This window comes from Mugil cephalus, chromosome 9 (assembly GCF_022458985.1).
Source record: "Mugil cephalus isolate CIBA_MC_2020 chromosome 9, CIBA_Mcephalus_1.1, whole genome shotgun sequence".
Taxonomy (NCBI): domain Eukaryota; kingdom Metazoa; phylum Chordata; class Actinopteri; order Mugiliformes; family Mugilidae; genus Mugil; species Mugil cephalus.
The window spans coordinates 10,640,083-10,666,440 of record NC_061778.1 but is presented as its reverse complement, the minus strand read 5'-3'; the positions used below and the strand labels follow the sequence as shown (position 1 = coordinate 10,666,440).

At 45.2% G+C, this 26,358-nt stretch overlaps 1 protein-coding gene across 1 annotated transcript; it reads left to right on the top strand.

Moving 5' to 3' along the window:
* Positions 1-314: 314 nt before the first annotated feature.
* On the top strand, positions 315-26,231 carry LOC125013149 (rho guanine nucleotide exchange factor 26-like). Its single transcript, XM_047593524.1, has 15 exons — positions 315-544; positions 1,007-2,556; positions 3,092-3,143; positions 3,238-3,380; positions 5,818-5,874; positions 6,102-6,262; positions 8,881-9,033; positions 9,166-9,295; positions 9,801-9,875; positions 10,061-10,150; positions 11,425-11,579; positions 17,066-17,275; positions 23,787-23,857; positions 24,075-24,179; positions 24,457-26,231. Exons 2-15 carry the CDS (start codon positions 1,096-1,098, stop codon positions 24,597-24,599), a joined length of 3,006 nt encoding a protein of 1,001 aa, XP_047449480.1. The 5' UTR covers positions 315-544; positions 1,007-1,095; the 3' UTR covers positions 24,600-26,231.
* Positions 26,232-26,358: the final 127 nt, after the last annotated feature.

Below are 26,358 nucleotides of genomic sequence, written 5' to 3'. Positions count from 1 at the left end.
TCCAGGCAAAGAAATAGCCCAGCAAAAGTAGATTTTTCTTTTAGACATATTCTGTATTTAATTGGGTTTAAGGTGGATTAAACTCGCCTCTATCACACAAGTGAAGTACTTTGTTGTAAAGGCAGAGCATGTCAGATAGTATTTGTTGCCACCAAAAATGTCACCTGAAATCCATCGGATTTGAGTTTCTGTGAATTCGGGAGTGTTTTCGTCTCTCTCTCTCTCTCTCTCGCTCTCTCTCTCTCGCTCTCTCTCTCTCTCTCACACACACTCACTCTGATCAGCTTCTCTCAGTCACTCCCTCCCTCCTCTCCACTCTTGTGAGGTACAAACTCCTCTGCGCACTCCGCGGCGCTTCAGACGCGTCCGCGACTGCGCGCACGAGTTTCAAGTTGATCAGTAACTCCGAGCTCCGCTTCCACAAACATTTGGTTTCGGTACAATGCTGGGGGATCATTGATCGTCGCTATCGCCCCCAAAAGAGGGTTGTTTTCCAGCCGGCGCAGGTACAATGACCGCATACCGCAGCGGATCGACTGATTAGGTAAGCTTGTATCCAGCAATTAACGTGCTGGACAAAACTACTTTCTTCTACTCATTAATCAGAAAACTTTCTGTTGGTTTACAGATATTTTTGTAGGGACGCACACGAACAGAACAACTTGCGTTGAGATACAAAGATAAATATAAAATATATATATATATATATAAACTTAAACGTCAGTTACTGTTACTCTGTGCCATTGTTTCCTTTAAAATTACAGTAATTGCGCACAGCTAACAGTATCTTGTCTGCTTTGTGCTTGTAATTGGGGCATTTCACCACAATGAACATATACAAAAGAACCCTCGGCTGTTTTCTCTGGCTTGCCTTCAGTTCACCACTAGTGTCCCTTGTGTGTTTCTTAAAGTTCACCTGCCAGTTTCTATATTGGATCCTTGTTAATGAGTAAACTGAGGCAACTTGAGAAACTGACTGTCATTCCTCTCTTTTGTTTATCTTTAGGGGTGACATAAGTTATCTACCGGCCTGCAGTGTTTGCCCTGTGACCCGCAGTTTTGGACACGCACAGAGAAGAAGACTCAATAAAAACCATGGATATTGGTAATGATGTAGATTTGTCCAATAATAACATCATGCCTTTGTGGAGACGACGCACGGACAACAGTAAAAGCTCCCGGGACTTGGGCAAATCCAAAACGCGACCCCTGAGTTATCACTGTAATGGGGTCATGACCACGGACTTTCCTGTGGAGGACAGCAGAGGTCCCTTCACCTTGAGGCAGCCTGCTGAGAGACTGTTGGTCACGCCTGCGTGTACTGACACAAAGACTGTGGTGCTTAAGCACGTCCTAAACAAACCCTCAAGGAAGACCCGAGTTGTTCGAAGCATCAGCATTGGGCAGTTCTCCAACGGACGCTTCTCTCTGTCCAAATTTAGATCCGATGATAACAGATCCGCTTCACTGGACAATAGGGTGTGTAATGGAGACAGGAGAAAAACTGCCAATGGACAAACCGTATGGTCTGAAAAGTGCCTCGAGGACAACCAGGCACGCAGTCAGACCAGTTTGAACTCACGGAAAGACCAGATACCTTTTGGGACGGATTCACCTTCTCCTGAAGCTTTTCATCCAAAATCCTCCTCTCCTGTCCAGGCTCCACTCACTCCTAACAACAACCACTATGAAATTTCATCCCTTTCATCCATGTCCAGCTCGTCTCCTCCGAGCTGTCGCACCCTCACTCCTTCCCACAGCTCCACCTCCAGCATCCCCTCGCTCTCTTCCTTGACCTCCTCAGACCCCCCGACCCCACGCTCCCCGTCGCCGGCGGACAGGGCGCAGCCACCAGCCCGACAGTCTCAGCCGCCCTCGCCCGCATCCTCACAGGGACCCAGACATGCATCTTCATCTTCTTCCATGTCCTCCACCTCACCCTCGCCATCACTTTCCCCGTCTCTCTCTCCTTCTCAGTCCATTGTTCTCAGCACGAACAGCCCCGCTGCCATGAAAATGGGCACCCAGCAGCTTATTCCCAAGGGTTTAGCGTCTGATATTCGGCAGTGCAAGGCAGCTCCCGCTGGAACGCAAAGCCAAGGTTTGGCAGGACTGCTGGGGTTGGATCATTCAAAGAGGGCGTTGAAAGCCCTCAGCATGGTGGAAACTGGGACTTACTTTTCTACGGGAGGGGGCCGCGGCGAGGGGGCAGAAACTGAGAGCCCGGGGACACTAAGGAGAGGCTTGAGGAGTACGTCCTATAGGAGAGCAGTTGTTAGTGGAGTAGGTATGGAGGCAGATCCCAAGCCTCAACTGTTGAGCCAGCCTGTTGCCAAGGGACTAGAAATAAATGGTATGGCTTCACCAGTTAGCCCAACAGGTTCTGGCTCTGCTAGCCCCAGAACTGCCAAGCCTAAGAGCCCAGAGACAACCAAACCTGTGAGCCTTAGGACTTTGAGGATAAAGAGCCCAGAGACAACCAAACCTGCGAGCCCTACGCCTTTGAAGTCTAAGAGGCCCGGAACGGAAAAGGCTAAACTCAATGGGAAAAACAAGGTGGGTAAATCTGTTTGTCCAAAACGGGTACCAGTTTATTGGGAAGCCAATAAGAAGAGCTTTAATTTAGTCAGTGCTTTTTCTTGAGACACGTATATAAAATGTAGAGACGTATTAGTCCGGCTCTACCGAACAAGTTTTATATTGCCTGTTGATAACTGTGCATTTTTTTTTTTTTTTTTTTACCAGGATTATATTTGATCATTCTCAAAGCCGTGGATTTTCAGTATTAGTGGGTTGAAAGTCCAAATTGTTAAATTACGACACAGGCAGAGTATTGTGAAACAAACTTAGCAACAGCAACGGGACTTGGGACAAGGCCTTACAAGGAAACAATCAAGGCGCTTGTTGGAAGACAATGACGTAACGTGACACTGTGCCCGCATATGCACGCTTAAATACACAGTGGCTCCGTAATTAGACGTGGGTCAATGAGGGAGGTCACGGACAGGTGCACAAGTCGATTTCATTTAAGGGCTGTGTGCGCGTCCCTTTCAGAGTTCGCACTATACTGGTGCCCTGCTTTGTTTTTCAGAGTCCGGATAAGAAGAGAGGTTTGGTCAGTCAGCGGACCTTTGACAGTGAAGGTGAGAAAATGCCATCTGTTTTGCTCCACTCTTTCGTTATCTGTTCTTTTTTTCAACAATAACCGATACATCTGTCAAACAAACTGCGTTTCAGAAGAGGAGCTGTACCAGAACTACCAGGAGAAGGCCTTGCATAACGATTCAGATGAGGATGCCGATGCCAGAGGAGCCAAACCTGACAGCGGCATTGTGGTGCAGTATCGACCCATACGTACCTCCTGGAGCCAGCTCACCGTGGTTAGACATAATAACACACACGCATACATACAGAAAGCCATGCTAGCTTGCATTCTTCTTCTTCTTCTTCGTCTTTAGCTTCCTTCTTACCCTCAACATCCTGAGCAAAGACAGAAAGCTAAGTGTTGTGGCTGCAGCGGAGTCTTGGAATGCCAGTGCTCCGAAGAATGCTGTCATATCCAGTTTGGCCACAGTCCATACCCATCCTCCCACCGTTTATGCTTTCCTCTGTTTATCAGGGAGTACAGGAGCAGCTCTTCTAGGACTCGGGCAGGCTGGGAGGCAGACGCTCAGCCAGACCCACAGGAAGTCTTGGGAGCACTGCTGGGCTTAATGCCAAAGTGTTGGCAAACTCCGCGTACTCGTCAGACTGCAAATATGCTTAAAATGTTGCCACTAGGGAGACATGTGGTAGATGTGCATTACATAATATAGTTAAGGAGTGGAACTGAAGGACGGCAGAATATATTGGATGGGACTGAGCTAATTTAGTTTTCTACTAAGTCATTTCCATCTGTTTGTTTACTTGGAAAGTGTGGGGAGCAAATCCAGGTCACAGCAGAGGGTGAAGCGGTTATGACTGGCTCAGAAATAGTTGTCTGTACACACAGAGAGACTCTAGTTAATGGGAAATTCGATTGATACTAGAGAATCATCAGGAATGTCTCTGCGTTTTCTGTCAGCGAGACAGAGAGGTGAACTGGAACAGTCGGGCCGTACCAGGCCTCTTCTAAAATAAGCCTTCTTTTCCATCACATCTGTTTTACAGCTGTGGATTTGTTTGTGTCCATCTGTGCAAATGTGTCGGGCCAGACAGCACATGATTTAACGTTGGGGAATCGCGAGCCACCTTTCAGACTTCATAGTAAATGCTGGCATGATATTGTTGTTGTTGTGGGGCGGCAGGAAATTTCCAGTGAAGCCAAGAGCCAGATGTACAAGTTGTCCTCGTGTGCCTTATCGGCATATCTCCCGACAATCAGCTCCTCCCTTATTCTTATTACGCACATCTTCTTATTCACGGTTGGATGAACTGTCACATCCAAGAAATTGAGCATTTCCTCGGAATTACCATTGGAGCCGCCACCTCTCGTGGCACGAAGGTGATGTCGAAAGTGAAACCAGGAAACAAATTGAAGCCACAAATAAAAATAAATAAATAACAAAAAATGATGATACCCAATGATGCTGGTAATGCGTTACTCTAATCTGACCACTTCATTCCAGTAACGAGTAATCTAACGTGTTACGTTGCTACTTCCAAACCAGTAATCAGATTAAAGATTTTGATTACGTTTTCTGCATGAGGACGACTCATGCCAGTGACACAAATGTAAACAACAGTGTGTTTTCGGGCTGGAGATACTGCCACTATTTTGAGTTTGTGTCAGCTATAGACAGTAATAGCTGTAATGGTTAGAGAGTAATGGTTAGATTACTTTTTCAAGGTAACTGTGGCGACACTGATGACGCCTAATTGATTATGTTCAGGGCACACCGTGTGAAACAGCATCAAGTTCAGTTTGTGTTGTTGTTGCTAGCGCACTAAAAGCTTTCAGGGAAATAGCAACTTAAGTCTTTGGGAGGGAGATTTGACAGAAAAGAAAGTAATAGTAAAACGTGTGACTGTACTCGTGAAAGTAATCAATCCGGAGACCTGCCAGTGATGTTTGATCTGCCGCAGCTTTGTTTGTTCCCAGTGTTTGCAGTGGACTTTTGTGTAGATACTGCCCGACCAGGAGCGGTATCACTTCCTTGTCACCATATACCAAAAACAGGACGAGAAACTAGTGGAAGTAAGGGATAAAGATCGCTTGTGTGAGGTGGTGCGGCGCAGTGTGGACTTGCCCCGGGTCGTATTGGCTGTATTTGGTGAAACACGAGAAGGAGGAGAAAGCGTGCTTTCAACTCAACCTCACACTCAGTGGAAGAAAGCCGCAGCCTGATTAATTCAACAGCCCTCCACGCCCGGTCCATTCCCAAACATTGCTTTGTTTCAGCCTTATTTAAATATCTGTGGACCAAAACCTGCCAGCCGCATACCAACATGGGTTCTTTCGCTCACTTTCTTTTTGCCCGTCTACGCTTTTGTGCCAAATTACACTTTGAAAGCATAAGAGTAGCCTGTTTTGTTTAGTGTATTTTTTATTTTTTTTTTGTGGCTACAACAAATTTTCCCCTTTTCCTCCCCTCGCCCTGTGCCTCTGTATTCAGCAGTTTCTTGTTTCTTTTCCCATTTGTACATCAACTTCATCGGGCTCCCTATTCACTGTGGTATGCAAAGTGTGTCTTTCTTTGTGTGTGGGGGCAGCAGCCAAAACACACCCCTGCTATAAATGCAGAGGGTAGGGGGGGAGAAAACCTCGTCAGACAAGTGTGACTCTGTTTTTCGTGACTTTTAAAATTCTTTCTTATATTTTTTGTCTCTTCTGTGTAGGTGAAGAAAAGCGGCCTGTCCGACCAGATGACTCAAGAGGAACGCAAAAGACAAGAGGTAGGAAACATATTTCACCCTTGCATCATGGGCTGCTATTGCAATGCGAAGGAGGAAGACAAACTCTAATTCATGATGTGTTTAGAGACATTCCAAACATGATGGATGCCGACTGGTACGCCACTTGTTAATGACGGGGCCTTTCACTAAATCAAAACCAAAGGGGTGGTAACAGAAGTCAGAATGTTTTAATTTCGCGTAACATCTGTGCTGCTTTCGCTCCTCAGGCTATCTTTGAGGTGATCTCGTCGGAGCACTCCTACCTCCACAGCCTGGAGATCCTGATCCGCATGTTCAAGGACTCGGCGGAGCTCAGCGAGGCCATGACCAAGACCGAACACCACCACCTCTTCTCCAACATCACAGACGTCTACGAGGCCAGCCAAAAGTACGTGCGCGGGCGTTTTTCTCTCGTAGCTCGCTTTATTGCTGCCGAGGCGTTAGTTGTTGTGGTCGCCGCTCGCTGTTTGCAGGCCTCGCTGGATGCGTCAGTGTTTGCGGATTTTGAGTAATGAGCTGGATAAGTGTCTCGTTTGAACGTAATCGGGCGAATCCGTGCGTCCCGCGTGAGGCGTGTCTCAATATGTTTTTTTTTTTTATGCTATGCCTGTACCAGTCTCTCAGCTATTCTTGTGTTGTGTAGTCAGAGCTGTTCTCAACATGAAAGGGATTATCTCCAGGCAGTGCTGGGAACTTGTGTGTGGTCACATGTTGATAGACAGAAAACAGAGTCAGGGAAGAAGTGAGTGACACAACAACGAACAAAAGGCCTCATTCTGGTTGTCAAGTCAACATGAACATTGTATTGTTGTATCTCTAACATAAACATTCTTAAATACCTGCAAGCACGGAAGTGAACTGTTTTTCTCTTTCTTTTCTTTTTTAATTGATGAACGGTTCAATAGCTCAAATTTGCTTCTACGAGCCTCCCGAGTTTACCTGTCAGTCATGATTTTTACAGCGCACTGTTTAATGACATTCCTGGCCAGGGTAGCCATGAACTTCCAAGGATCCTATAAACTGATGGAATAGCTCATGCTTTAGAGGCCCCCGAAAGCTGAGCCTGGTGAAAGCTGTGCTGCTTCAGCAATTACTGTCCTAGACTTCACTGCAAACGATTGACAGGGAGAATTTCTTGCCCCAAGTGTTCTGCCTGTAAAGTTTTAGATGTGATATAATTTCCCCGGGTGCCTTTCTGTGAGATCAGAGTTCATTCTGACAATGTGCTTGTCATTTCCTTTTGTTAATACTGTCAAATCTAATCAGTCCATGATTCTTCTTTGTTTACAGTGGCAAAAGTCCAAAAAGTCCGTCGTTATAGGTTGTTCACTTTGTTTAACCGTTAGTTTGGTCTAAACGTAGTTCAAGACTTTCAGTGTTCTAACACAATCAAACACAACTGGGACATTCAAAAGCATTGGCCAAGTGAAAACCAACCCCGGGCCCTAATTTTAAAGTGTTATCTCTGAGCCAAGTGCTTGCAGCAAAGTGTGGGTTAATAAATCTTTAAGCGTGAAATGAGGTCAAACTATCCTTTTCCTGTTGCCCAGGGTGTTGGTTCCCCCGGGACTAAAAATGCGATTGTGTAAAGTGTTTTTAAGACCATTCACCCGCTTCGTTCGCCTAAGTGAGAATGTGTGCATACATGTGGAGGATTCGTTGCACGTGACATTTGCTCGAGGATTAAAATGACACAGAAAACAGTATACCAAAAAAAAAAAAGTATACCATATACAAATATAATTGATTTTTTCCATTATCTGGAAAGAAAAACTCATCTGAAGGTTATTTTCATCTGGATGTGTCTCTGCTTATTTCTGTGAATTTCATAGTGATTTTAGACACGCTGCATCCCATTACTCCCCTTTCTCATTCCTATACAAAGGCCACACAGGACAAAAAAAACAAGTGTGTGAAACTGTACCCTCCCCACTCATATGCACTTAAATCCCAAAATACAACATTGCTCTGAGCACTAGTTAAACAAGATGTTTTACTTGGAACAGGTTCCGTGGGTTCTCCTGTTAGTCTATGTGCAATGGTGAGATGAGTATTTCACATGGAGGTGTGCCTCTCATCATGTTTACATTGACTTCATGCACTTAATTAATAATACTCGCAGTTCACATGGAGGAACGCCGTGACAGATTGCAGTTCTCTGATAAAAGTTTCATTCCTCTTGCTGGTGGGGCTCTTTCACTTTCATTTCGAGTTCTTGATCAGTGCCACACTTTTGGGTTATTTCCTTTTTTTGCTTTTTTCATCACCCCGATTGTCCACCACTACTTTGACCTTTTTCCTCGTGGCAGCATGCCATTGTTAAGGTCATTAGGGTTTTGCCTCAGGAGGTAGTGCAGACAGAATTTCTGCAGCCTTGACCCGTTCATGTCTGTGTTTTTTGTTGTTATCTAGTATGTCATGCCCTCATTATGAAGGGTATAGTTCACGGGGCTGGGTCAAGCATGGACACAAGGCTACATGGTTGCAGCTGACATTGTTTCCTATTGATAGTCAAAGCTCCTCAGTGTGTGTGTGTGTGTAGAGTAGGTAGGGATGTGACTACATAGGAGCTCTAAAGGTCTTTTGTAGATGGGCTCAAACCTGGTCCGGTCGGTCAAGGTCAGCGTCCTGTGTCCTGTGCTAGAGTTTCCTGTTTGTCACCTCGGTCCGCTCATGCAAAACACTCGTCCTCTTGAAGTTGGGCCTGTGGCGTGCTGTTAAACTGGCCATCTGTTGGTGCTCAGGAAGAGGAAAAGCCTCCGTGTTATGTTTAATGGTAGGCTACGTCTATTTTAAGTGGCGGGGAGTTCCTCTTTTGTGATCGGGTTTTAGAAGTGTTTGCCGCACTTCCCGCCTTCCTGACTTTGTATCTGTCATTGTATCCTATATTTTCCTCAGTGGGCCATGACTCACGTTTTAATGCTCCGCGCTCCAGCTGTTTGCCATGTATGGTATACTGTAAAGTCCCTGACATAATATCCCTTCACCGCCCGCCTCTGTGTTTAGGTTCTTCAAGGAACTGGAGGAAAGACACCAGCAGAGCATAGTGATCGACGGCATCAGCGACATCGTCTCCAAGCACGCCCAGTCCAACTTTGACCCTTACATCACATACTGCTCCAATGAGGTCTACCAGCAGAGAACCCTGCAGAGGCTGGTGTAAGTGACCGAGCGAACGCACGCTAATAGACGTTCTTATCGTACCGTGGATGTGATCCAACACGCCCTGCTCTTCCTCTAGCTGATTTTTTCCCCTCGCACCTTATTTTTTGCCTCCTTCCTCCCGTGCAGGTCCAAGAATCCAGCTTTCAAGGAGGTGCTGACCAGGATAGAGGGCCACCCTGACTGCCGGAATCTCCCCATGATCTCTTTCCTCATCCTGCCCATGCAGAGGATCACTCGCCTGCCCCTCCTCATTGATGTGAGTGCACTAAACGCATTCAGTAGCCGAGATGGGGCTGGAACACTTTGTCTCTTATGCAACAGTTTGTTTATTCATACTGCCCTAACTAAGTCTACGCTGGGTGTGTTCTAAGCTCAAGAATGTTTGTGTGACCTTACATCATTCCTTAATAATCTTAACTGATTTAACTCTTCTTCCCTCCTCCTAATGTTTTTTTTTTTTTTTTTTCCATTATCTTCGCTTTCATGTTTCCTTTGACCACATTATTCTTCCCTTGTTCTCCCTTTATCCCCCTTCTCGCCTGTCTTCTGTCAGTGTCTCTCTTGGGACTCTGGGATTTATACTCATGCGCTCGGAGGCTTCTGGATCCTGAGAAAGTTTGGTTTCAATTCATTTCTTCCCACAGCTTCGATATTTCACCCTCTGCTGCTGATAGAGTGCGGCGCACGCGAGTGCAACGACATGTCACGGGTTATTGTGCTTGATTCCGCATACGTCTAAATGTGCGTCTCTGTGTTCACAGACAATTTGTCAGAAGATGCCCAAAGACTCGGGACAGTATGAAGAGTGTAAGAAGGCTTTGCAGGCGGTCAGCAAGGTCAGTGGCCGTTTAAATGTTTGCACCATCTCTGGAGTTTATTACTTAGGACAATGTCCAGTTCTTTTTCATTTCGTGACTGTGAGTCAGAAAATTTCCAGCATATCTATCAACCATCGTGCTCTCATTATAAACATGTATGGTACATCATGACTAATTGATACTGCGTGACTGTGTGTGGCCAGGTTGTAAGAAAGTGTAATGAAGGCGCTCGCACCATGGAGAGGACAGAAATGATGTACACCATCAACTCTCAGCTGGAGTTCAAGATCAAGGTACGGTGAAAAATGTTATCATTTCGCTTGTTTGCTTCTTGCCAAAAAGTCTGATGAGAAGATTGAGGCTGTGTCCTCTCACTAACTCGGATAACAACATAATCAATGCAAGGAAGTTTATTAGTCGATATGACCCGAGGAAAGCAGATTGATGGATGAAAGGGGGTTGCAGGGAAGGGATGAGAGGGAGTGAACGTGGAGATCAATGATGATCTTCAGATACGGAAGAACCTAGGGAGTGAGAGCAGGGATGGGAGGGACGTCTCGCGGAGCTTCGACTTCTTGTCTCCTGGTAACTGTTAATGAAAGATGGAAGAGAAGGCGAAGGAATCAGCCGTACCTTTGTGGGGCAAGTACATGAAATGGAACGATGTGAGGCGTGGTTCCTGAAACTAGAGACAGCCGCTGGTTAGCTTGCTTCCTTATAAAGACTGGAAAAGGGGAAATGGATGGCACATTTCCTCACGCGTAGACAACAAAGTGGCGGTCTAGAGCTTGATTTATGGTTTTGCAGTGGAATTCAGACTCACGCGCTGGTATGTTTAATTACTCTTGATGCGCAAAAGAGAGAAAAGGTTTGAGTAGATGGTATGTAGGAGGCAGATGGTCTGCATCACCGGAGCGTGTAGTCGCATTTCTGGGAAGGTGCGTGTGAGGCTACGGTGAAGACAAAGGGCGTGAACCTAGTGCATACCTACGGAGTCGATCTAATGCAGGGACAGAAATCTTTTTTGAGTCACCGTGCTGTCCATAAATAGTCAGATGAATTGATAATATGTTTATTTTGCAGATTTTTTCACAGATGGTCTTTATGCCAAGCTACGCTAAATATCTATTAGTTATAGCTTCATGTACCCCATGTGTTGCTCTTCTTCTCATGTAACTGTCAGCAAAGAAGCAAATTGGTTTCCTTGAAGTTGTTTTTTTATTTGCATGTATTACGCCTGTGAAACCTGTAGTTAAGCAGCTGACATGTACACACATGCAGACGCTATTCACAGTTGGTGACCGTCTACATACACAATACACACGAGGCTTGGCAGGTTCAAGTGTGTCTGAGTAGTGTGGGAAATGTGGTGGCACATTTGGGATTAACATGTGCTGCGTATTGTCTTTCTGCGTAACCAGCTGCTCACATGTGCACTACTGCAAACTGCAATTTAGCATTGCCTGACAGCCCACCCCAAAACGTCGCAGACATCTCTACATTCCCCGTGTTCGGTTTCTTCCCTCCCGTTCACCATAGTTTATTTTTTTTTCTTTCCCTCCCCTAGGCTTTCCCCCTGGTCTCATCCTCCAGGTGGATGGTAAAGCGAGGGGAGCTGACCGCGTTCACGGAGGATAACGGCATCTTCATCAAGCGGACGACACGGCAGCTGGTCTACTTCTTCCTGTTTAACGACGTCCTCATCGTCACTAAGAAGAAGAGGTGAGTCACGAGTGTGGGACGGAAAACGGTCGGGCATACAAACAGCTCAAGCTGACGCGAGCGCGGCCTTGATGTGCGGTCGATCCTCATAACTCACCTGTTCTGACTCGTTGAAGGCGAAAGTGTAATTGTAATCCTTTGGTTTTCTCTGCGTGTGTGATTGTGTGAACCGCATGAGCCCGAGGCCTTGAGCTCTGGGATACTTCATTTTGTCTTCTTCAGCACAGTGTTTGAGTTTATCCTGGGAAATACGCCCGTCCCATGGCTGTTTATGTCCATGCTGTAAAGAAAGTGAAACTTAAACACAGGGCAGACAAAACAACTGCGTTATTCACAGTGAGAAGTCGATACCGAGGGGGATTTTTAAAAGGTTAGGAGAGATCGATATCTCCGGAGGCACTTAACAGTCGTTCACGCCGACGCTGTTCTTCATGGGTGTGTTTATTAAGCTGAACAGGTGTAGTTATCTGAACCTGTCGCGTCTTGGCACTGCGAGTACGAGATTTTTCTGAAAAGCCGGCGTGGTTTGAACATGCCCCGCTGACATGAATCACCTGAAGCGAGTAGGACCTGCTCATTGTCAGCCCCATCAGGGAGTCTGCTTTCCTCATCCTCTGTTTCCTCTAGTTTTAGACAAAAACAACAACAACAACAACAACAACAACAACAAAAAAACATCAAACAAGCCATAAAGAGGACTTCCTTGAAAAGATGTGGTTTTCATTTGCGTGTGTGGGTGTATTCGTGTCTGTTTTTGCCCCAAAAAAAAAATCCTACTTCCCGTCCATCTCCCCGGTCCTGTGTCTGGAACTGATTGTCCCGCCACTTGCAGAATTCCTCACAATCATTTAAAAAAAAAAAAAGAAAAAAAGAAAAAAAAGGGAAAAAAAGAAAAAGAACATTCCATGCGATATTTTTCTGGGAATCTGATCTGGCACAGCAGACTCCAGCAGTGTGTGGTGTCAGGCCTGGTGTTTGGAAGTCGGATTTGGGGAAAAGGGAGTGCTCCGGAATTCTTTTTTTTTTTTTTCTTTTTTATTGGAGTCTGCGTGCAGTACATTTTAACAGGAGAAGCTGTTATAATATTGGTTTGTACTGTGGGGAGCAGTGAAGCCCTGCTGTGGCACGCTACTACGCTGCACTCCCATCTGCAGTCATCAAAACAATAACACGCCGGTTGCACAAGGCCAGCCAGGCACCGGCGGGTCACGAAGCGTCCTGGAGGTATATATCTCTCTTTTCGATTATGTCTTGGACTGCGTGCGTAGCTCACACGCGTGGGTAGCGCGACTGCGCGACACCAAGCCGCAGTGGTTCAGCCTCGTTCTCACAAGCTTCCATTTTTAGGAATGCTATCAGAACCAGAAGGAAGGGGTGAAAAGGTTAAAGCCACAGCGCTTAAGTAGTGGAGAGAAAACCCGTACCTTTGACCTTCTCGTGTCTGTTTCGTATTATTCCAAAATGAATGTGTGTAGTTTTTTCCTAGTGTTACAAAACAGAATATTTGAGGACTTTAACTTCACCACTGGGAAAACTGTTTGGGAATGGACATTTATCTTTCTATTTCTGATGTTTTTCTGATGTTTATTAAACTGTTGTTCGATTAGTTCAGAGAATAATCATCGGTTTAATCCGAAGTAGTTAAAGCATATGTTTTTCAGACCAAGGACCCCTCAAACCTCATTTGCATTCATAAATTTGTGGGGGGAAAAATGTATATAAAAAATGTCTAGTCAACCAAAAATCTTGCGACCACCTATGCATTGTCTTAACGGACCCCCTGTTGAAGACCTATGATCTAGCCTTTTCCGCAGGTTTATGTTTTTGGGATTGTTTTGTGCAGTGCCACTCTCATTAAATAACTCTTTAGACTGGATCCATTCTTGGACTGGCTATTGGAAACCCATCCTGTGTCAAACAAGGGTATTGTCACGTACCGGGAAAGTGTTGATCGGCTGCACTCTGGCTCGCAGGAACACTTACATAACGCACCAGCTGGCTCCTCTCTCATCCTCGCTACCCTCCCCTTTTCCTGTGTGAACGCCGGGCATCATCTAAACATTCATTATTGCTGAGGTTTTCATCCCCCCCTTCCTTTTTTTTTTTTTTTTTGCTTTTTTCTGTTCTTTTCCCTGTTTTTTTTCAGTTGTAGTGACCTTTTTTCTTCCTTGTTTTTTTTGCCTATCCCATACTCAGACTGGAGGTGTGTGTGTGTGTGTCTGCCTCTCGTCTCTGATCCCATGACTTTCTTTTCTGTTTCTTCGACTGTGCCAAGTTTCAACACTTTACATTAAACACTGGATTCCTGGCTTGACATCTGTTTGAGGACTCCTGTTACTTGCGATCGTTCGTTATAAAGTGGCACGGTTGCGATACTGTGCAGTGGATGCCAGCGCAGTGATTTTCATACCAGCAAACATGCCTCTTTCAAAGCTCCTGTTGCGCACGGTTTCCGCTTCAGATCATCCCAGATTTAATCGCCCCTCTTCTACGTTTCATCACAGGATGATGCTCCTATTTCCTACCTTCATTCCTCGTGTGTATTTAGCAATAATCGGTTAATACGCTCACCCACACATGAGAGAAAACTCACCCCGCAAACATGCGGCGTCCCCACCCATCCTGTTCGTCAGTGTCATGTAAATGGCATTCCAGGTATTTTACCTGTAGGGCTGCTGCAGGAGCCTGCGCTCGGCTGATGAGATTCACACCTTGAAATAATGAGGATTTTCACTTTAGCTCTGTTTGTTTGGTGGAACTGATCAGCTTTTGAAGGGATTTGTAGTCCAGCAGTAGTTGGGTATTGACATCTTACATTGCCATTAATTAGCCAGTAGAGCTCACTGGATATTACTTTACCAATTTAGGTGAAAATCACAGGATTTTTCCTAAACATAATAATAATAATAATGATAATAATAATAACAATAATAATAATATAATGGATTAGTATAGATATTAGATATTAGTTTATTAAAAGGACCAAATGGATTATTTGAAACCTTAAAATATTCTTTATGTAATATTATTAGGCCGCTTTTAAATGGCCTAATAACAAAGTTATACACTGATCAGGCATAACATTATGACCTAATGGTGTGTAGGTCGCCCTTGTGCCTCCAAAACCGTTGTGACCCATCAGAGAATGGACATGGGCCTTCTGAGGGTGTCCTGCAACAGGATGTTGTTGGTGGAGGACATCGGGTCCTCTGGGTTGAGGGGAGGGGCGGGGCCTCTGTGCATTGGGCTTGTTCCAGTTCATTCCACAGATACTATCTTGTGAATTTGTGCTGTTCTTCATGTTTTTTTTCATGTTGAGTTCTTCCTGAATCGTTTTTGTGTGTGTCTGTGTCTGTGTCAGGATGCTATCACGGGGTGTCCTTGCTATGAGGTTTGGGTGGGGGTGCCTGGTCTGCTCTAAGTGGGCGGTACATGGCACAAACGTTTCCCAGCAGAACATTGTATTGTCTTAACTTGGCCAATGTTATTTACTCCTCCTGTCAGCGGTTTTAATGTTATGCCTGATCAGTGTATCATGTTTTCCCAAAGTGTCCAAAAACCAAATAACAGACAATTTGTGGTTTTCCTCTAGAGCCTCTACGGTAGTTTCCATCAATCTGTTTCTCTGCTAAGCTAAACTAACTGGATTTTGGCTTTATAGCCTTATACTATAGCTCCAATGGTGAAAGAAAGCAGAATATTAAACTATTTCTTTGGTTCCTGTGGTTACAGTTACATGCAAGTTCATCATGCATTTTGGGGACCATGCTCTCTTTCCTTTTCGTTTCCTGCATGTTTGTTTTCTTTTTCTGAGTCGTAATTGCTTGTGGGCATCACGTTCTGACCTCATAACTTGGTGGGCAATAAGAGGCTCTTGAGTAACAGTTGAACTTGCTTGACTGCAGCCACCGGTCATGACCCCGGCGTCCAGAGTGTTTAGGTGAAAGAGAGACATGGACGGATAAACTGCTCCCGTCCTGTTTGTTTAAACGCCGCCTCTGTCCCTACTTGTGTACAGCTTGGATACGTGCTCTAATGCACATGCTGGATGTATAATAAGCTAGCCACTGTTCAGTAGCTTATTAGCTTGAACTGCTGTGTCAGCCTCAGGTTGATAAAACACATGAGGGCAGGACTTAAGCTCCTGCTCCCAAGAGCACTATGAAAACAAAACACACGTTATCTGCAGGTTACCAGGATGTTTTTTTTTTTTTTTTTACAATTAGCTCCAGATGTTTCTGCCACGTACTGCCAGAAAGTGGGTCATGGTCCACTCCCGGGAACTGTAGGCACGCACTAAAGAAACCAAGGGGCAGTTGATTTATTGCAAGGATATGTGCATGTTTGGACTTCAGACTGGCACAGAATCTGAGACGTCATGTGACATTTGATTTATCGCTCCTGTTGAATTTGATGACCTACGCGCTCTGCATAGCTGAGGACTAAGAAACTAGATCTCTGCTGAAAACAATAAGCAGGTGTTAGATGTTTGAGGGGAATAAAAGGATGCATGGTGTAGTGGGTACACAATGTACAGGTAACACATTTCAAATGTAATTTTGTCTCCTTTCGCAAAAAAATAAAAAAAAATAGCTCAAGTTTTAATTTTATTTTGCTTAAAACTTTGATGTATAGCATATTTTATACAATATTCCTTTCATTTGTTCTAAATTAATTAACTGACAAGGGGAAAAAAATTAACTGATTAACTACTAAAAGCAATGTTAGCGATGCATAGTGCCGATGTATGGAAAACTTCAACATAAGGATAAAACATCTATGGAATGATAGTAATATTTTAAAAATTGGCGCAATGGAAACATTCATGTTGGAAAACCAAATATTCAAGATTCATAATGTTTATTGTCATACACACAGCAGAGGTTACGCTGAGCAATGGAATTCTTGCATTAAAGTGGCAATATTGATGATTTTTAATCAATTAATTTAATTTGGAAAGGTATGTCTCTGGTGACGTTTCCACCCATAATCATGAGCCACGGCCAATTCGTTTGTTTTTTCGAGGAAGCGGAGGTTAAATGACACACCTGCAATTATCACTTATTGCCACGGTGGTAAGCACAGAGAACAAAACTTTTTCTTTTGTTTTGCTCCATTGAACAGAGTTCGGGGAATAGCGTTTCTGAGCGAATTTGACTGTCAAATTCTGTTTTCCACTGAAATCTGCATATCTGGACACAATACCAAGAGCGGTTCGACTTTGTTTGTACGTGTGATGCATTGTGTACACTGAATTTTCACGTGGCTTTTCTTAATGGATGAATAAGGGAGGGGGGAACCTCATTATCTCATAGCTTTCCCTCCTAAAGCCGAAGAAAAGACACGGATGAAGGTCTCCATCAGCAGAACCTCTGTCGCAAAGCTAAATATATCCGTCTGGAACTGAGTTGAAAGAAAGCCGCCGAAAGACGAGCAGTCCTCTTGAATGCTTACACATTTCTCTTCTGTCTTTGTCTCTTTGGCAGCGAGGAGAGCTACACGGTGATTGACTACGCTCTGAGGGATCAGATCTGGGTGGGACCCAGTCAGCCCGAGGACCTCACCCTGTCGCCCATCAGAAGCACCGCCGGCATGCTGAGCTCCCGGCAAGCCGGCGCCAACCACCTCTTCCGTCTGAGTTTCCGTAGCAACCACTCTGGTGGAAAGGTGCACATGATCCTCGGGACGGAGTTGCTGTGAGTGCTTTATATCTGTAACCTTTGTCCGCATTACTTAACTGCTCTGTTCTTGTTTCACTTGCATTTCAGTTACAGATTAATGAGGCACCTGTGAATCATTTGTGCTCCAGACATGTTTTTACATACACCAATCTGGCATAACATTATGACCACATTCCTAATATCGTGTAGGTCTCCCTTGTGCCTCCAAAACAGTTCATCAGAGAATGGACATGGACCTTCTGAGGGTGTCCTGTGGTGTCTGGTCACAAGATAATGTTAGTGGGGGGGCTTTGGGTCCTGTGGGTTAAGGGGGAGGGGCCTCTATGGATCAGGGAGTTACATTGCTGTAAGATGGGTGGTCCACAGTCCAAAAGTTTCCCAGCAGAACATTGTATTGTCACAAGATGACCAATGTTATTCACTTCTCCCGCCGGTGGTTTTAATGTTCTGGCTAATTGGTGTATTTACTGCTATTCCAGAGAACTGATGTCATTTGGGCTTGTGATGTTGGTTTTAGCTCGAGACCTGGAAGCTCTGAATCAGGTTTTAATGTCTTCATATTCTGTGAGGGACAGAAAAACAACTCCCTTCATGTCGGATTTCTCTTCGCTTCTGTGCTTCATGCCTTTTACCTTGGAGTAAGAAAATCCTCCCCTCTATCCACAGCTCTTATTTCCCAGTCTTTTCGCACCATTACAAGTCACAGGGATATTTTGTTACGTCTATTCTCAAGGCCGAGCCCAAGACCGAGCCCTGCCGTTGTTGTTCATGTGACCTAGGAAATGAAGCCTAGTCCTCCGTTATACGGTCGACTGTGTAGTGGGTTTGTCGTGCCAGATAATGGTTTTGTTGACATCGCTCTGGTCCGAGCATCTGTTCTCAGGAAAGCAGCTCCCTTTTGTTTTTAAAGCCGTAGCTGTTACTTGAAATTCGTTTCACGTGCAGCGTATTTACACGTTACAGTGATTACTCACGCGTCACACCTACACTGTCAGCTGGCTAGAGCGCGTTCGCTAAAGTTCATCTCTCGTGTGGCCCCCGTCTATATCCGAAAAGCGAGAATGTTCATATTATATAACCAGGACAAACAAAAAGGGGATCTGCCATATATTTGGCTTCATACGTGGGATTTATTTGTTCTAGCTAGTGTGGGGATTTGCATCGCGGGCGCGCGCACACGCACACACACACTGAGGCACAGGCACACACTTGGGTTGTGACTGTAATCATTTGCTGTGGTTTCAAGCTTTGTTAAGGACTGTTTTCATATGCACGGGGCCTGTTCCCCTTCATTCCTGTGTAGTTAGAGAACCTCCCTCTGAATTCTCGGCACCGAGTCTGTGGTTTTTCCATTGTAGGCAGTGTTATGTGTACATAGACTTATCCACCGTGCACAACGCTGCCTTATAAAGTCTTATTTAAAGCCTTTTTTCTAGTGTTTTTCTTTAGTTAGCCAAATGGCTCCAAAATATATTTATCACTGTTGCCACTGTTGGTGTTAAGATTGAATCCATAAACTTTTCAATTTGACTTCATGAAACAATCGCAGATTAAAACATTGGGAGGGATTCAGTCGATGATAATTAAGCAGACGCCTCACAGCGAGGCACCAACCTCATTACAGCAGCTCGGTGCAAGTAGGGTTGCACAAGGGACGAACTGGAACAGTTAGCGGGCTAATCGATATGCAGGAGATGAATGTGCAGCCCGTTACAATAATATATTATACATAATAATTAAAATGGATGAAGGGTTTTGGGCTAGCTATGAGAAAACCACCATCTTATTAACCTATTACATGATATATTCTTGCTAATAAATAATTGTTAAAGTGTGGTCGACTATGGCCGTCCGTTGTACTTAAGTTAACCCAGCTTTGATTATTTGTAATCAATGCTAATAAATCACTTATTAAATTGTTAAAACATCACACTGAGTCACCTGCCACCATTGAAAGCTAAAAACCAGCCTCCTTTCTTGTCGCGTAGCATCAAAACCTTTTAATAATCTCTTTAGCAGGAAGATATTAGCAGCTAATAGCCATGTACACACTGGGATAAACACCGTCTGTGTGTGCCTGTTGTGTGTTTGCCCCACGTGGAATATACATGATGTGATCTGACTGAGTTACGTGGAGGGAAGGAAGCATGACGGTAGCAAAACACAACTGGTCTGTGGCTGGCACAACTTTACTTAACCTCCTGAGACCCAAGCATCTGTTGGGAATGCATCTTCATTTCTTTAGGATACGATTAAGATCTTTAAGTATTTGGGAATAGTAGGGCCTAAAACAGTAAAAAGTATAAAAAATAACCATCATCTTTGAACTGAAAGTAGTTTTTCAAAAAGATTATGTGGACACGGGGATTATTTCATTGTATGTTACAATTTAAGTCCCTAATGTGTACCAAAATATACAACTGTAATTCTGCAAAAGAAGAATTGGAAATGATCAGATCCTAATGTCGTCAAATGAATACTTGAATTTGTTAAATTTGCATGTCATATCAAGCTAGAATACTTAATACGCATAAATAAATGAGTGTATTGACCCTTCGCTACCAATACATGGCAGACAAAAATGTCTCCTTGTGAAGAAAACGGGTCTAAATGGAGCAGAATAAGAAGCTGCCACAGACCTAAAACATAACATCCTCATATGAGGACGCTGGGTCTCAGGAGGCTAAAATGACTCAACTCTCGATAAAAGAGATTGCCCAGTGCTTCAGTGGTTGAAATATTTGAAACAAAGCTGAAATCAATACAAATGCATCAAATGAATGAGACGTGGAGTTTATCTCTCATCTCTGACCAGAATGATTTCAGTCTGGTCGAGGAAATATTGTCCATACAAACGCAGTCAGTGTTAAATGTGACTGTTATTAGTCTGCGTAGGAGGCAATTAGTGACTCACTGAGCCTTTGGATGGTGCCCATGTGGACATGATGTGGACGCCATGTCCAACTGGCTCCTCTGTAAAGTGCGACTTGTTGTGGAAAGCCCCTGGACTCTGTCCTTTGATGGCATGCGTTGGGCCCCCCGGCTGAGTAGTGATGTGAGAGTGAGTGGAGGGCTCTGTGCTCCCCTCACTGTAGTAGGTACTGAATGAACTGAGGACATGAAGGGAGAGGCAGGGGGGCCCTGGCAACTGTCCATTGTTACAGTGGTTACTAGGCATTGTTTAAGCGCTGCTTAGCAACAGCCCATTGGTAAGAGGGCTGTTTCCCACGACTATCCCTCCCCCCCGAACATGTCGCTTCACTCCCCCCCTCTCCCGTCCCCGTCCCCCCTCGCCACCCCGTGTCTCATCTATTAGACAGCAGCCAGCGTCTGCTCTTTTGTTTCTGATGACCACAGAATAACTTCCTCTTCCTCCGTCCATTCATCCCGATTCAGTGATCTAACTCGAGGTGACACGTGGAAGTGCTGTTACATTAGCAGGTCCATTGAGGAGCTTAAATGAAGCAGGGCGGATAAATGAGTACGGGGTCTTTCTCAGAAGCGGCCGTAACAGAGGGTGGCATCATTTGCTCAATCTGTGTGGACAGAGTAAAACTACTTTTACTTTATTTTTTTCTCTATTCAATCACAAGTTCACCAGGACATTCAGGTGACTTGATCTTTGAATGGTGAGCTGTCAGATAGAGCAGCAACAACTTATTATGAAATTAATTATTCAATCAAAGAGAGATAAGAGTCCTGGAAATTATTATTAAAAATGTGTGAAGCAGAAAATTGATTAATTGATAAATCTTCTGTTTCTGTCTGACCAATCAGTTAAGAGTTTAAGTAGTGTAGCAGTAAAGTAAAATAGAAACATTATTACGTCTTCGTTTAATTCAGTTTCATTGTTTTTGGTGTACAAGAAAACAATCTTGTTATTTCAAGATGGCTTTCTAAAAATAAACATGTACCCGTACTGTACATTCAGTCTTCACAGAGTAGCCAAGGTAGCGTGGGAGGGAAGCTTCTGATTGGACAGGACAGGGCGGTCCTATCCAATCAGCTCTCGCTGTCACAGTCAGAGGCCACAAAAATGCAGCCCAGTGCATGATGTCTTTGTTAATGAGTGTTAGACCAGCGACATGCATGACTGTGCTTGAAAATAAGTTTAATCCGCCACAGAAAAAGCAGCTCTTGTGTACATACTTGCCCGCATCTGTCACTTCACCACTGAATTTAAGTGCGGCTCGAACTCCAGTGTGAAATTTCACACATTCTGAGCAGGGGCGTGTCTGCATGTTTAGTTTATTTTAGAAAATAAATCTTCGAATTTTTTTTTCTCATGTATGTAATTGTTATTGTTTCTGCTTCAATTTTTTTAATGATCTGATCTGATCTGATGTCCTCACATGTGTTTCACCGGTAAATGCCTATTGAACGGGCTTAAAGCGGAGTGACCTTTGACCTTAGCCGGGGCTTAATACGCCAGGAATCCTCCCGGCCAGCTGGTTTGGAGATGGCACAAGGCCCTCTGTGTGGCTTCTGCCCGCCCTTGAACATTGTTTATGGTCCTCCTCTTCCCCCGTCTGGGTCCTTCTTCCTTTTCTTTTTCTGTGTATCCTTTTGTTTGACGCGCTCATGTTAGCCTGCCTTCCACGTGACCTTGATGCCGTGCCCGGCCCGGAGTCAGTGAATGGTGCCTCTCTATTAACGGAACAGAGCCGCTACACAAGTCTGCAGCAAAACAGGCAGACATGCAGCTATAACACAAAGCAAGCGCGCATTATGTAACGCAAAGGGAGTCTGCACTTCTGATGCACACTTACTCATTGTTGATGTGTTTTTTTTTTCTCCTCACTCTGTCTGCTCCCTTTTTTTGTGATAATAATAAAATTTGCTGATGGGACTTTCCCCGCTCTGAGTAGAGACACGCCATGTTTTCGTCTGAGAAGCAGGGATTGTTCCCAAATAGCAGTCAAGGAATCTGCGAGAGGAGTAAACAAACTTGATAGGAAAGGGTCAGCAGATGAAATTGAAATGAGATGAAAACCAGTTTCAGGGGTAAAGGCAAGACGGAAAGAAGCTGTTGTCGCTCTTTATCAGAAAGTTTTACAGTGGAGGAGCGGGGGTCTTCTCCTCCTCTCAGAGCTGATACTCGAACCCCTGACAATGGATTTATGACTCCTGGCATTCTCCCACTCTCTTTAGCGTGAAAGGTTGAAGGCGGAGGGAGCTTTACTACCACAAATAGACCGATCCTGCTTAGACGTGAAGTCACCTAGAGGAGGGGAGGAGGGCGACTATCTGCTGTTTGCACGTATGAGAAACATTCACATGCCTTCATGTAAACACCCTCTCGCAATCTTTCATCGCATGCCTCGCAGTCAGCGGTACATCTCGCGTACATGCACAGGTTTGGTTATCTGCTAGCGCTGTGCATCTATGAATGTAAAGTATTTCAGCTGTTTCGGCCCGAGAACGGGTACCTGTCGCAATCACGCACATGCGCTGCGTCCGAGTGTCGGCACGCATGTCCAGCTGTCAGGAGCAACAGCCAGCAGCTGTCTCTCCCACAGGGCAGCTCGGATGAACCTGAGGAACTCGTGCGTTTAGTGCAGAAAAGTAACCGGGAGCACTGATTCTCTTGTATCTTATGGATTTACTGGAATACCCTGTGTATAAAGTAAACAGTGCATTAAATTGTTTCTGACCTGAACTGTGACCTGACGTGAGTTAAGATTGGTTTTGTTGGCACAGGTCGAGACAATAACATTTATTGTCTGATTCCAAAGGTTGAACTTGACTGGCGCCGATACTGGCGCAGCATTTTACGTGTGTCCCAGAAAAACTGTTTTCGCACAATGGGAACACAAAAGCGAGGTCTGACTCATGGGATTTGCCCGTCGAGATGCATTTGGGGCCCCTTGCGCCCGCCGTTCCGCGGCCCGTGATTGTGCGTCGACGCAGGGCTCAACGGTGCTGAGTCATAGAGAGGGGCAACTTGTTCTGGGTGATTTCCTGAACCCCCTTTATCCCCCGCACCCTCCCAGCTCTAAATCCTTCGGAGCAGGTGAAATGAGAGATAGCGGTTTCAGGGAATCTGACCTGCGCGACCCCACCTACTTTTTGTTTCTCATGAAACCTGCACAAGAGAGAAGGAGAAAGCAAAAGCAGGTCTGTTCCCTTCCGAGAATCGGCCTTTGTGCTCGCTCCTCTCAGTTCTCTCCGACTGAGTACACACCTCTGTTCGCTCTCCGGCCGAGGACCGAAAAGAAGGGCGGGAATGTAAAACTTGCTTGGCAACAAAATTACCTACTTATCCGATTAGTTTGAGAGGTTGCGCGCATGCAAGCCTGAGAACATTCAAGCAAATACGGCAGAACTTTGCAAATTGAAGAACATCTTAAGTGTTTTTTTTTTATAGCTGCAAACAGTGGTAGCAAAGTGTTTCCCGCACCTGCTGTTCAAAATCAAAAGAATTACGCTCTTAAACCTTTAAGCCATCATGTTTGGAGCGTTGTGAAGTTAAAATTCTTTTTTTTTGCAGCAGAAAAGTTTAACATCTCACTCGTTGTGCTTTTAGGAACGAGCGCGCCCGATGGATCACTGCTCTGGACCAGAACATCAACAATAAGAAGAATCAGGACAGAACCAGTAAGTTGCCACAAATGGTTTTTCCACCTGTAAGAAAAGCTGCTCCCTGATCTCTGGATTTAGCCTGTGGCTCCACCTTGTGGTTATTTGTTGAAACGCCTTTCATTTCATTTCACATAAATAATTTTTTTCTGAATTAAAGACGCATTAAAGACGTATCCAGATCAGGCCGGTGTGACTTACCTTAAATGACGCGTGTGTGTCTGTGTTCGTCCAGATGTCATGCAGGTGGAGGTGATCAGAACGTACACGGCCAAGCAGCCGGATGAGTTGTCTCTGCAGGTGGCTGATGTGGTGCTGGTCTCGCAGACTGTGGAAGACGGTATGTTGGCGCTCTCTCCATCTTATTCTCTCTTGTGTCTCTTTTGTTTTATCTTTTTCTTTATTATTCTACACATTTTCTGCCGTCGTGTTTCACCGGCTCCCTTTCACAAACTGTTCTTTACAAGTACCTACCTTTTTCACACAAAGGACCCGTTATCTGTATGCGTTTTTTCGATCTGCCTTGAAGCCAAAGGTCACTGCCTTTGATGGTGACCATAGCAACTGATTTTCACACAGCACGCAACATGGCGTTCACGTCAATTTCTCCGCCGCAGGTTGGTACGAGGGCGAGCGGCTGCGCGACGGGGAGAGGGGCTGGTTCCTGACGGAGTGCGCCGAGCCGATCACATGCCAGGCCACCATCGAGCGCAACATGCAGAGGATGGACCGCCTGCAAGGCCTGGAGACCAACGTGTGACGGGACGCCGAGCCGGCTTCTTCTCAGCCGACGGCGGCCCTTCCACTCGTCCTTTTTGAAGAAGTCACACGAGCTCAGTGGCGGCGTCGTTGACCCGTCCTCAGAGACCAAACGGACCCGCGACGCGAACCGTGCACCTTCGGGATGTTTACAGCGGGATACAAACGGAGCCATAACATGCGGACGTCTTGCCCGGCGTCCGCTAAATGTCACGACGCAGGGTCCGAGTTTCAAAGACAAGACGGTTGAGAACAAACCCAGCGGAGCAGCAGAGATTCCCCTAATTACTGAACGCTCCTTGTGTGGGTGGCACGGCTTGACAGTGGGCTCTGTCACATTGATTCATTCCCCGGCTGGTTAGAAACTTCACACCCACAGCCAAAGTCACCGCTTTCAACACCCGGCTGCATGTTGGTGTGATATTTGTTAAAAAAAAAAAAAAATGTTTCAAGCATATTCTTTGTAAGCAATGTGCAAAGTAATAAGCGAGCGCAGTCCCGTCGCCGTAGGAGGCAAAGTAGACCGAATAGTGTGAAACCGACGGCAGCTCTGTTAATGAACCCCCCGGCCATGTGATCAGAAGCTTTGCCATTATCAACTTAACCGCGGAGATCTTGATTGGGGGAAGCGATAATAAGGCACGAGGGTGGGATTCGTCAGCTTCTTCGCGGCGCGTGGGTTAGTGCGGAAACTATACCGCGCGCGTTTCAGCTGCATCTGCACGACCGCAATCAAGCTGGAGGTGTTAAACGTCAACAGAGGGGGGTTAATATCAAAAAAAAAAAAAAAGAAAAGAAAACATGATTGCCACTTGTCTGAAAGTGGAGGCGCCTTTTTAAACAGTCGTAATTAATCGGACAATGTGGGAGGTTTGATCTCACGCGTCATCCACGGGTTTCGGGAGAAGTATCCGTTTTCTACCTTTGCCGTTCGTCACCGGTTAATGTCGCCGCCATGAATCAGACTCTGCATTTGTGTCACAAATGCCACTATCCTCTCCATCCACTCAATGATTCGGACAGCCTGAAATATCGCACACACTCCACATGCCAGCCAGCCAGCCAGAGGAGCGGGCGTATAAATAATTCCTCTTGAGATTTATATATCTGTGATGTTTCAGAAGCTTTCTAAAATTAATTTGTGCGCGCTGATGATGACGCCGATGACGACGGCAAGACCGGAAGAGACGAGCCGGCCCCGCCTGGGCCCTCTGCTTTTAATGTGATTGTCCGGCGTGACTCATCTTTTTTACTGTTGCTCACGCTGAAGGAAACGAATGGCTGGGTCAGAGTGTGATGGTGACACCATCTATCAAGCCTAATGCTACGGGTCCAGCCCAAAGGACAACCACGCCACGGAGTGAGCACCCAGACTCTCCAGAGTCAACAGCTTTGCACTCAGGGAAAAGTAGCTATTCGATGCCACGCTTTTTAAATAAGCGCGAGCCGATCGTGCTTCAAACCGTTTCCTCTCCTTGTAACTATTGTAAATCATCTCAGTTCATGTAAATAATGTAAAACGGCCTAAACTGTGACGTGTATGTATTCGTAAATACAGATTTATATTGAAGAAGCTTGCCTTTTCACCCTTATATATTTGAATCACTGATGATAATAAAAAATAAAAGCTGAACTACTTGGAGCATCTTCTTGTATTCTGAATGATCAACGCAAATTTCTCTGCAGGAAACGACTCCACTTTCATTCCTGAGGTGATGTCTGGGATAATAAATTAGCTGTGAAACGTGCATAAATCCAGC